Below are 13,006 nucleotides of genomic sequence, written 5' to 3'. Positions count from 1 at the left end.
GAATCTGATTGTCTTCTTCGAATCAGTCTCCAGCGCTGCAGATGAGGGTAAGGCAGTCCACACAGCCTATCTGGTCCTCGGCAAGGCTTTCAACACCATTCCCCATTCTGGAATCATAGATAAACTTACTAAGCTGGGCATAAATCCCTATGTCACTCGATGAGTTGCCAACTGGCTTACTGACAGAACCCAGACTATAAAAGTAGTTGACTCCAAATCCAGCTCCAGACAAGTGACAAGTGGAGTACGTCAGGGTTCAGTCCTGGGACCACTCTTGTTTGGCATCTACTTCTCTGAAGTACAGGCCAACACTAAGGGACTCTGGCTAACAAAGTTTGCAGATGACTGCAAACTGGGAGCCATTATTGAATCCCCAAATTATGTGGATATTCTACAAAAGGGCCTTACAGAAACAGATGCCTGGTGCCAGAGCCATGGGCTCAAGCTTAATGCCAGGAAATGAATAGTTATCCCCTTTGGAAAAAAAACATGTACCTATGAATTACCACATAGGTGGCAGGACACTAAACATCGAAAGTGTGATGAGAGACTTAGGGACACAGGTGGACAGTGGTCTCACTTTCGATAACCACATTGCCACAACAGTCAGGAAATCCTTCTATGTGGCACACCTCATCACTAAGGGCTTTTCATCCAGAAAAAAGGAGGTCATTGTCCCACTGTACTCATCCCTTATTAGACCCATTATAGAGTATAATGCCCTGTTTGGTATGTACCTCACAAGACATCTGCAACAGCTGGAAAGGCCACAGAAATACCTCACTAAAAGAATCACAGGCCTAAAGCAGATGCCATATGCTGACCGTCTAAAAACAACTCCAGCTATACTCTGTGGCATATCGTCTACTCAGAGGCGATCTCTGCTTAACATACAAGGCCATGTCAAACCCTGAGCTGTTGGACATGCTCCACTTAAAGAAATCCCAATCCCTCAGAGCCACATGCTCCAGGGATCTAAACCTTGTCATCACAATGAACAAAACATGCTGGAGGGATAGGTTCCTGACCCAGAGACTCCCCATACCCTGGAATAGACTGCCCATACATGTCAAGCAGAGTGCCTCATTGGCCCTCTTCAAAAGGAACCTTGATGATTGGATGGGAGATAGGAAATTCACCCTGGGGATCATGTCAGTCGCCCTGCTAGACAGAAGCCCAGAGAAGTAAATATTGTGGGAAGAAATATCCAGGGAATTGTTATGGCTAGGCTTGCATAGGCCCTAGGGCCGATAGCCTAGTACCAACCTATGAACTCCCTGCTACTTTAACATGTTTGGACAAAGCATTTCTCTCATCTCCTTTAGTAATACTATACACATGCTCCCTAATCCGGTCTCATAAGCACGGTTCGTTTTCCCTGCATAGAAACATTAACAAATCACAAAGGAAGCATGGTACACAACATTCTGAGTGCTGCAGTCCACATAGGATCTCAAATCATATGCCCTACCTGTATCAGGATGTATAAACTGGTCTTCTGTATCTGTATACCTACAGGCAATACAATGACAGCAGGGGTGCATACCAGTTCTTTCACTTTGTACACTCTTCCTTTTATTGGTCAGTAGCTTGTAACACAACATCTTTTTAAGTGACAGTCGGTTCTTAAAATGAAATGAGGGGGAACTTCCTAGTAGACCCTTACATTTCTTGTCTGAAGTCAAGACCCAACAATGTTTCCTGACAATCCCACATATAGATCCTGAGTCTTTCGAGTATGTAAGACTCATGCATATGGGTTGGCTAGATCTCTAAACTGGGGATATGGGCTGTCCTTCTTTTTGGTCTCATCCAAGAATCTCTCAGCATGACAGCATCATTCCGTGCAGCTATGATGTCTGAGTTGTCATAGCCTCTATCTAGAAGGTTAGTAGTATTTTGTCATTTTGTCTTAAGAACCAACCGTCACTTAAAAAGATGTTGTGTTACAATCCACTGACTAATAAAAGGAAGAGTGTACAAAGTGAAAGAACTGGTACGCACCCCTACCATCATTGTACTCCCTGTAGGTATTATAGATACAGAAGACCAGTTTATACATCCTGATACAGATAGGGCATATGATTTGAGATCCTATGCAGACTGCACCACTCAGAATGTTGTGTACTGTGCTTCCTGTGTGATTTGTAAAACTTTCTATGTAGGGAAAACGAACCGGTGCTTAAGAGACCGTATTAGGGAGCATGTGTATAGTATTTCTTTTTTTTTTTTCAATAATAAATTTTTATTGTTTTATTATATTCCATACAAAATTAAAACAAATACAACATTAAAAAAACTACCAACTAATGTAACTAACAATAACACCACAGCATATATACCATATTTACATGAATGCTTCCAAGTAACACATTAAATTATACAAGAATAATATAAAAGTAGTTGAAATCAATTCGAATAATGAACAGTTTGCTGTTACAGAGTCTTTTAAAAGTGTATAAATAAATCTTGCTAAATTCAAATTTGAAATATTACGCTAATATAATATTAAATACTTGGTCCCAAATTTTTGGATTATTAATATTTTTATTATGTTGATTCAAAAGTAATTTGTGGGCTACTATATGCCTTATTGCTAATACTCTAAAGTTATTCCATGATGTTTTGGATGGGTCTAACCAATTAGTAGCTGTATATAGCTTCATCAATAAAAAGATATTGATTAATACGATACTTTGAGATCTAGAAAGTTCTTTTGGGGGAATATGCAAAATCATGAATTTCCATGACAATGTTGTACTTTGATAACCCATCTTCTGAAGTTGTATCTTTAGCGAGTTCCAAAGTCTGTATTTGCATTTGCAACTCCAGAACATATGAAGAAGATCGGCAGATTGATCCTTACAGTAAGGACAAATTGGGGAATTTTTAGAATTAAATTTATGCAGGCTAAGGCGTGTATAATGTGTATAGTATTTCTAAATGAGATGAGAGAAATGCTTTGTCCAAACATGTTAAAGTAGCAGGGAGTAATCATTGGTTTAATTTTTTTGTCTTAGAAATTTTTCCACCACGACTTAGAGGTGGTGATATTAAGACACAGACTGAATGTGTGCAGATTAAGTGGCTGCACTTGTTTAGGGCTAATGAAGGGAGATGGTTAAATGATGTTATCCCTATTAAGCCAATTTTGAAATCACGTGACCTTAGACATTGATATATAACTACTTGTGTTTTAAGTTTTCTTATTGTTGGATCTGATGAAGTACCTGTGCGTATGAAAGCGCTTATCCAGTTTTTATGAGTTTTATGTTATTGTTTTACTGTTTATTAAATTGCTTAGCTTATACACTCACTGCCTAGCCAGCTTTTTGATACAAATTTTGCTTTTGCCTTTGCTGGTTGCTCTTCATTTTTACTTATCTTGGAAAAATTACGCTATGTCTGAAACAAAGAAAAAGCATCATGCATTACATAAAACTGGAGATGTTATAAATGGCATTTGGCATATTTTTGAGAAACTGCACTTTACATATACATAAATACAGTAAACTCTCAGTTAAGCAACACCTAAGGGGATTTGGTAGATGCCAGATAACTCTAGTTATTCGTTGCTTGAGAGTTACTATTAAAAATAGGCCTGACTAATACTGTACTCTATATTATTTGTTTGGTTTGACTTGTTTTCAGGTTGGGGAGAGAGGGAATTTATTCCTATCTTCTTTTTTAAAACGCTAAAACTCTAAAAATGTAAGATATGTTTCTGCAGGAGGAAAACAGAAAGTGTAACACATGAAAACTGTACTGTATTTCTTTAATTTATTTTCCGCCACTTGCTTGAAAGTGCCGGTTGCTTGAGCTCTGGTTAACTGATAATTTACTGTAAAACAGTTCTGACTGAATCAGGAAGATTATTGATATTGAAAGGATTAACAATGGGACTATAGCTATTTTCCATGGGTAATTTCTCCCCAACTTTAGTCTATTTACAGGTTGAAGAAAGCATGTCGAGCAGATAAAGAAGACGGCATTCCATTACTGACTCCAGAACAAGTAGTTGACAGGATATTCCAATTAGTTGATGAAAATGGAGATGGTGAGAAATGGTGTTTAACGCAATTACTGATGTATATGCATGCATTCTCATTTATGACCTACAAAGTCCGAATAAACACATTCATTCTTCAAAAAAGAATGTATAAATTGCCTCAAATCTGTTATACTCAGCTACCTGTAAAAATTATATAGATTTAAACTTTAAATCTGAACATCAGACTGTTATAGCTGTGTTACAGCCAGCTTGCAGATATAAAGACAAGACTGAAACATTTTGCAAATACAGCTTTCTGTTAGAAATCCTGGTTCTGATATAGGCAGTCATAGATCAGTGAAGAGTTTGATTCTTTGGTGCTACATAGCCCCATAAATTAACTTGGGGGCTTTAGTGGAATATCTCCAAGAGCTTTTCCACTACAGTCCCACAAGTTATAGATCTTAGGCAATATAGTCTGTGGTGAACTTATGGGGTCATGAAATGTCAATATCAACACCATGCATCTTATCATAAAAATGCTACATTGTTAAATAATTGCAAGAACTGAAGGTGTAACTCATCAGCTAGTAGAATTTTGTCTGTCAGTTACTGTCAGTTCATAGCCGCCACAATATATTTATGAAGAAAAGTTTATATCCTAACATTTCATTTCATATAAAACTTTACTTATGGAATGCATCATGTTAATTATATAATATATATTTACTTGCAGCAGAAAACTTTTAATAAACAGTAAATTACTAAGAAGAAAAAATAAATTGGACATTCAAGAGGGTCATATGCAACTAGATGTCATCATTTTTGAGCTTCTAAGCTATATAAACAAGAAAAAGCAGAAATTAGTCATCACTAGGGATGTCAGCATGCAGTGAATCTAATGGTTTCTTTTTGTGTGTTTCTCAGCAACATTCCATTGTTAACATCATGACATTACAATTGCTTAATGGTGCAAGGAGATAATAAGTCTAAGTGCATTTAACATCTTACCCTGACTCTCACGAAATATAAAAAGACTTTCTACTGCTTCATCCATTTAACAATTCAGGTAGTGAACACTGCACAAGACTTTCTTATGCAATACACATGGGATTGCCTTCCTACTGTCCTCCTACCTTTGTTTTCTCTGACACTGTGTGACATCATGGCATCTCATATGAAAATATGTGAGCAGATTTGATAATTAACACACTTCTAGTAATGCACAGCATAGCATAGCTTTTCAGAAATATCAAACATCATATTACTACACAATGCATTAGAGTTTAATAATGGAAACAATATGGCAAGAGGCAATCTACTATTATGTTTTTTGCAACAAAAAAAAAAATAGTTCTTCTTAGTCAGCTTAAAAAGTTAAGTACTGAACACATATTTCCTGACATCTTAAATTGATATTTTACAGCTTGGGTTGGATTTTAGAAGACTACCACTGAAAACATCAATACTTCTGTCAGAACAACAACATGTAGCTATGGGAAAAGGTCACCACAGTTCACACTTTTTCCAACCATATACAGCACTTCTTAAAAAAATGCAATGTAAATTTTGAAATTTAATTATTTTGCTGTGGACATGCATGTGTTTCCAAATGTTAGCCAAACAGTCCACTTATGCTGTGCTGATAATGCCATAAGAAGGCTGAAACATGCATGCCCACAGCTAGTGGGGTTTGGCTGTATTGCCCTGAATCTGTCCATAATAAACTTCAAAAGGAAAAAAAGTCATGGGGCATTCAGAACTGTCATATAGCTGAAGCATCTGATGTCCTAAGGGGATCATTTGCATATATACCATATTACTTCTAATAATATGGATTTACTAAAAGGTAGGTTTTATTCAGCCACTAAAGTTGCATGGTTAGCCTGTTACACCAATTTACTGCACTTTATGTGAAGGCGGACAGAGATCCTCCAGATTCATTATAATTTAATTCATTAATATGAGCTCGATCTAAAATAAGTACTGTAATTCCTGATGGAGTAAAAAGGTGTGTGTGCCTTACACAGAAAAGATAATCAAATATGTTTAATGGACATTTTCGAACAAGTCAGAGCACCAGTTTAAAAATGAAGGGCATGACATGCTTTATCTTCTGTATGAATCTATATGCAGCCTATTAGTCCTATGTAGACTGACTTATTTTATAAGAGGGCCCCACAGAAATGGCAGAAACAAGTGATCATAGTGGATAACAGCCTTCTAGCCTATCTATTCTGCCCAGCTCTCATTCTGTGATTTAAGATTTTTATATTAGGTAATTATAACACCATATCCTTCTTTCTACTACTTCATTACCACTATATAACTTTCTGTGACTAAGGAGAACAGCCTTATGTTTTCCCCCTATATTTTTAAATCTCTCTTGATACTGACTGTCTACCACCTCTGAGAAGCAGTTCTGTGTGGAATGTATTCTCACACTGTGAAATTTTGGCAAGTATCCCTAGTACTCCCCAAGGGTACAATGAAGTAGTAGGATTACAGCACCAGAGGCCTGAGTTTGAGGACTCTTGTCAGTCTTCAAATGCATACAGTGTACTATTTAATAAGCTAGCAGGCCTGTGGTTTTAGAAGGAGCACCTAATTGAGCAATTATGCATCTGGAGTGGTTCTCCCCGGGCCTCCGCTGAAAATTGGCTTTGTTTCAAGTCAGACTTTCCCAGTAAACAAATATTAAAAAAAATAAAAATAACTAAAATTATATCTATGTGTCTGATCTCCTTCATGTCTTGTTGTCTTATCTGTACAAGAATTCTAGATTAACTAAACTGAACAGATGCAGATGTTGTTTGAGTGATCACAGACATCAGGGAAAATAATATATTCAGACTTTGTAATCACAGGTATTGGAGCAGTTGGTAGATATTGGCTAGTTAACAACACTCTATGTATATATGAATGGATGCATGTATGTATTTATTTTTTTAGTTGGATTTACTTGGGATATCCAACAAGGAAGACATATTTTCAGTGTTTCTAGAAAAGAAGAGGAACATAACATACGTTTATACAGTATGCACAGTAACATATCCAATTACAAAAACAGTTTGATGAAGCAAGCCCTAGCCAGTGTAAGTGGTAAACCTTTGCCTGGGAGACCATGTATGACAATGTACTTGTCTTAACATATAATGTATTAAAACAACTAATAATTATGTACCCACAGATCTGATACAATCTGGCTTTATAATCCTATATGGCAGTTTACTTGGCTTGCTATGAATATAGTTCCCAGATAGTTCTCTGGCTGACCACAGTTGGAGGTGTACTATACTATGCTTGTTAAGTGCCTACATTTGTCACTGTATTTTGCAGATGCAGGTTAACAGATGATCAGAACAGGATCTCCTTCCATCCATTTTCTAAACCAATCCTTTGAGACACATATTGGCTACTCTAGCACTCTGGTGAGGGTCACAGTGATAAACTGGAAGGACAGATCAGACTTCCATTTTCCCCAGCAACAGCTTCTTATTATTATTAAAAGATCCCAGACACTTCAGGCGAAGCTGAGAGATATGATTCCTCCATCATGTGTTGTGTCTACCCTGGGGCCTTTTCTTCATGAGCATGGCATACTTCCCTTGAAATCCGCCCAGAAAACATCTTCAAATAATACAGCTACCACCTCAAATGATTACTCTTGAGTATTACTGATTCTGCTTCAATAGCCTGCTAGATTATCATGTTACTCACTCTGACAAAGAATGAAACTAGGTACCATTTGCAGGAATCTTATTTCTGCTGCTTATATCTTTTAGTCATTACCCATAGCTTGTAATCATAGGTAGGAAAGGGGATGTAAGTTAACTAGTTAGTTCTCACTTTTTCATCACAATCCAGTTAACTCAACCTGATAAATAATTTTGAGAAGCTTACAGAGGCAGAGTAAACAGAGACCACTCAGTCCTTACAGCATCTCTGGATGTGACCAACATCTTTAACACTGTATGGCATGCTGGCATTGTAAAAGCTCTAAAAAAATTAAAGGTAGACTGTTACAAGGAAAGATGGATACTAAATTGTCTGAAGGATAGAACTCTTCAAGAAGTAATTAATGAAGCATCACAGGGCTCGGTAGTAGGAACACTCCTTTTTGGTAGGCACTTTTCTGACATCTTTGCCATCAAAGCTGACTTGTAGCTAAACCAAATTTGCCAGTGACTTCAAGCTGGTTGTCACTGCCCATACATTTCTGTCCATTGATACCTAGATGCAGCAGAAAAGAACTAGTCCTTGTAAACCAGTGATGCACAGAGAACAGGTTTAAACTAAATTTAAAAAAGTGCAGCCATCTTTGAGAAACACCCATCATCTACAGCTTTAGCCAGTAAGTCACTCTACATGGACACTATAGGCAGGGATCTCAGCACCTGGGTCAGCGACTTCCTCACCCTTGACACCAATAGTGTAATAGTCCTTAGGAAATCCTTCTGTCTAGCACAACTGATTTCCAAATGTATCTCATCTAGGTCAAAGGATGTTATTGTCCCTCAGTTCTCTGTCCCAGTTAGACCAATTACTGAGTATCGTGTCTTGTTTGGCATTTAACGAGTCAGACATAATGGTCCTGGTGAATCTTATTATGGGCCACTAAACCTTTAGGTAGTAAGAAAGAACAGAGACCCTAAGTCATAACTTCTATTCTTTGCCATCATACACCCCATCTTAATGGATCTATGATACCTTTGCAGAAAAAGTAGCTGCACAAATATCCAAACAAGGACATAAATAAAATACATTGGAAAAATAAATTCATTACCTGATGTCTGTCACATTGATGCAAAATTTCCTCCTGCATGTTAAGTTTAGCGACATTTCTGCCTCTTTCAAGATTAACCTTAATAGCTGGATTGATACCTGCAAGTTCACATCTGGTCTAACACGTCTTTACCTCCTGAAAGTGGACATACATCTTTAAGGTGTCATTTGGCAAGGTGCATCAAGCTTACCTGCCTTGTAGTTTCTATGATACTAGGTACAGAGGGATAAAGCCCTAACTGCATCCTATGTGATCCATGTTTGATTAGCAGCACAGGGGTATGTGTGTGGGGGGGGGTGGCAAGAGGAGAAGAATGGGGAACAAGTGGCTGAATCCAGCACACTCATCCTGGGAGGCTGCTTGGCACACATGAAAATCCTGGTGATCCCCTCACTGAAGGCATTGTGCAGCTTGGTCAGGATGTTGTTCATGCATGGAAACATGCATGCACCTCCTGAAGGCTATTGCAGTGGTGTTGTAGGTTGGTGGGTTATGACATGTTCCTCAGCAATATTTTGGCAGTGATCATTTGTCAAAGATCTTCTCATCAGCTTGGGACATTGGTCAGGTAGAGCCTAGGGGTGGCTAAGGTGGGTCTGATAGACCTGGCAAGTAAAGAGAGGAACTGATGGTCAGTTGTGATCATCAAAAAAATTATCTTATCTTACTAATGTAAGTGCTGCATCCTGTGATTCACAGGTTCATAGGTTTATACAAGGCCAACAACCACCAGGATCTTTACAAGCATAACTGTGCCACCCAACTCAGTTTTGTCCCAGAGTTCCTTAAATGACTATATGGTGGGGTATGTTTGTAAAGACGTAGCTAAGGGTTATGTGGGGGGTATATTAGTTGTGGATTAATTTACTTACTGTCGACCTCTGTCCATCAGAAACATGGGGTCCAGACTGGGGGTGAATTTGTGATTCCCATCCAATCATCAAGGTTTTTTTTTTTGAATAGGGTTATGGATGAAATCTGCCTAACACTGATGGGGAGCTTATTCCATAGCATGTGGATCCTTGGAGATACATATCAGCCACTCCAGCAGATTCTGTTTATGTCACAGACAAAGTTCAGGTCCTTGGATCTAGTGTTTCTGGTGCTGTCTGTCATGCGGATGTACAAGACATCAATAAGACCTGGATCTTAGTATGTGTTATACTCTAGGAATAGATCCCCTCTCAGCATCATGTCCTCACTGGTGAACTCAGACCAAAAAGCTATCTCCCTCAACATAAAAATCATCCCAGAAAACCCAACTAAACCCCTAACATTTAGGAATTATTCTAAAGCAAACTATATGCTTTCAGTATGTGGAGGAGTATATCTTATTTTGCAGAAATACAGAGGAGAGAACTAGTAACATGCAGGCATTTTACATCATGTTTGTCTGAGGTCCTGGAAACCATAGATTGTGCACACATTGCCACTAAGGACCCAGCTGGTCCACAGAAAATGAAACACATCAGTATGAAGAACTTCTCCTCCTTCACCTGACAAGATGTGTGTAATGCTAACGGTGTTATATTTAATGTGTCTAGGTATCTTTTATACATACGTATGGAACATGGCTTTTTTCACTCATATGGCATTGTCATTCTCCTCTGTAACTACCTCCACAAACAACCATACAGCCAGAAACATCCTATGTGTGGCACACTGTCTCCTGTGATCACTTGTTTGGTATCTTATATGAATTCCCTCACTTTACATGCTTGCTGCTAAGCTGAATTGGTATTTATAATACGCATATTAATTGTAACCACAGCACTGCCACCTGACATCAGCAAGTCAGAATGTTTTTGTTTCCACCTTTACATCCAGTTATGGACTCCAGTGCAGAATGCTCTCTGCAGCAACTGCTTTAACATTTTGACCATGAGGCATCATCTTCTAATTGTCATGCCCATTAAGCACCCAGCAGGCTTTTGTCAACTATGTTCTTGACTGTTATTTAGACAGCATGCACCTCTCTGGACTTTCAAATATAGGCAACACTCTCCCATGTTGGTGAGTACAAGGTCCAATATGTTTGATTCTCTGGTTGCAGAGTGCACTATCTGGTCTAGGGTTTTTGTGTTGAGGGAAACATTCTGCCTGTGATTTAGAGGCAGTGTACATTTCAAAGTCTATAGAGGTGCAGTTAAAGTCTCCCATGAATAGAGTATTTGTTTGTTTGGTGAGTGCCTCTAGTCAGTCTAGGTAAGAGTTCTGAGCTTTGTGATTCGTACATGTAGCTAGCCAGAACATGGTCAGGAGCCTTGTCTGGTTGGTAGATACACACTGGTGGTTTACACAGGTTAGTATAAATATATGTATATATGGGTCTACTTTGATTCGCTGAAAACTCATTTCACTGAATTTAAAAACACTTACACCAAATCGCTGAAAGTGTTGGGCAAAAAAAATGTATATGCCCTTTTCCCCTCTGTAGTGCGATCCTGGAGTTAGTATATATAGTTCGGGGAGTTGTGTGGGACACAGCCTTCCAAATTGGGGGTGTGGAGGATGTAGCCCCCCGCCTACTTTTGGTTATATACTGTCAGCTTTCAGTGAAATGAGATTCATAAATATAAAAGCTAAGTAATAGGGGGTGTAGCCCCCCACATCCCACAATGTGGGTGGCTGTGCCCTCCACACCATCCTAACTATATATACTAACTCCAGGATCACATTATATTGAGGAAAAAGGGCATATACATTTCATTTCCCAACAGTACTTACATTCAGTGAAATGTGATTCAGTGAAATGAGTTTTCACTGATTTGAGCTTTCAGTGATTTTTTTGAGGGTGAATTGAAATTCAGTGAAATGTATACCGAACAAGAGAGGTCCCAGGACTGAGCCTTGTGGGATGCCACTTGTAACTGGTTTGGAGTCTGACATGGCTCCAGCAATTCTAACCATGTGGGTTCTGTCCTTGAGCCAGTTTGCAACCCATCTAGTAGTGACATAGGGGTTTATATTTAAGCTGGTGAGCTTATCTATAATGCCCGAGTGGGGTATTGTATCGAAGGCTTTCGCAAGGTCCAGGTAGGCTGTGTGGACCACCTTCAGGCACTATAAGCCTTTAACCAGAAATTCCCAGCTCGGAAGGGCAGAGTCCAGCCTCTCCTCCCACAAGAGTGCAGACCACGAACCCTCTTAATGTAAAATAACTGGGCAAGCCCAAGTGCTTAAACCAGAATTAATGCACTTTTAGAATAACAGACACTGAGCCCTCAATCAGCAGTTCCCAACTTAGAAGGATGTAAGCTACCTGTTCTGCCCCTACAGTGCAGACCACAAACCTTAATGTAAAACAACTGGTCTGAAGCCCAAGTGCTTAAACTAAAAGGCTTAGAATGAGTTACACCAAGCAGTAATAAATACAATTGAGTGATTTTAAGATGACGCAAAAGCAAAATAAAGTAGGAAGAAACACACATACAGTAAAAGCAGATATTTTTTTTTTTTTTTTAAGTGGAAAGAGAGAAAGGAAAGAGAGAAAGGAGTAGCAGAAACTAAACTGATTGGCCTTCTCAAATGTTCTCCCTGTACTGGGTAGAATGAGGTAATGACACTAGACTGGGATGAGGGTCCCAGATCAAATTTACACTAGGGGCGGGCAACTGCAAAGCCACCAACTATAAAAACACTATACCAACAGGGAGGGAGGGTGGGAAACAAACTGCAGAAATGTTTCTCACAGGTTACACATACACACACACACACATATATATATATATATATATATATATATATATATATATACATATTATGCAAGCAGACCACATATAATTGTGTGACTGCAGTGTGTTTCACATGATGCGAGATATGCTTTGGAGGCATGGATGATGGCCTCGTCTGCAACCTCCAGACCATGGCAGAGAGGGTGTTTAATACTACTGGTGCTGAAACATGTAACATTGTTTAGTGTTGGTTTTGGCAAATGAAGGGCTGTTTTATTTGTCTGGACACTTTAGGTAGGGCGCTGCAATATGCACAAGATGCCTGCTGCAAAATATCTGTGGTGTTGCCATCTTGCATAGTATGGTACTGCATAAATGGCAAAATCAGCAAGGAAACCATCCAGAAGGGCCCAAAATAGTCATAGGCCCAGCAGTGTAACAGCAGGCTGTAGACTCTGGGGATGAAGAGGCAATGATGCACAAAACCATAACACTGGGGAAGAGATGACAGCATCTGGTCCACAACTACAGGCCATGATCTAAGCAACACAGAAT

At 38.9% G+C, this 13,006-nt stretch overlaps 1 protein-coding gene across 1 annotated transcript in view; it reads left to right on the top strand.

Moving 5' to 3' along the window:
* GUCA1B (guanylate cyclase activator 1B) overlaps window positions 1-13,006 on the top strand; it is a 96,296-nt gene that overhangs the window by 67,790 nt on the left and 15,500 nt on the right. The window contains exon 4 of the mRNA XM_044077121.1: window positions 3,943-4,057. Coding sequence (XP_043933056.1) covers window positions 3,943-4,057 — 115 coding nt within the window. The remainder of the gene's footprint in view (window positions 1-3,942; window positions 4,058-13,006) is intronic.

This window comes from Protopterus annectens, chromosome 7.part0 (genome assembly GCF_019279795.1).
Source record: "Protopterus annectens isolate FY-2018-M chromosome 7.part0, PAN1.0, whole genome shotgun sequence".
Taxonomy (NCBI): Eukaryota; Metazoa; Chordata; order Ceratodontiformes; family Protopteridae; genus Protopterus; species Protopterus annectens.
This window is presented reverse-complemented; position numbering and strand designations above follow the sequence as displayed.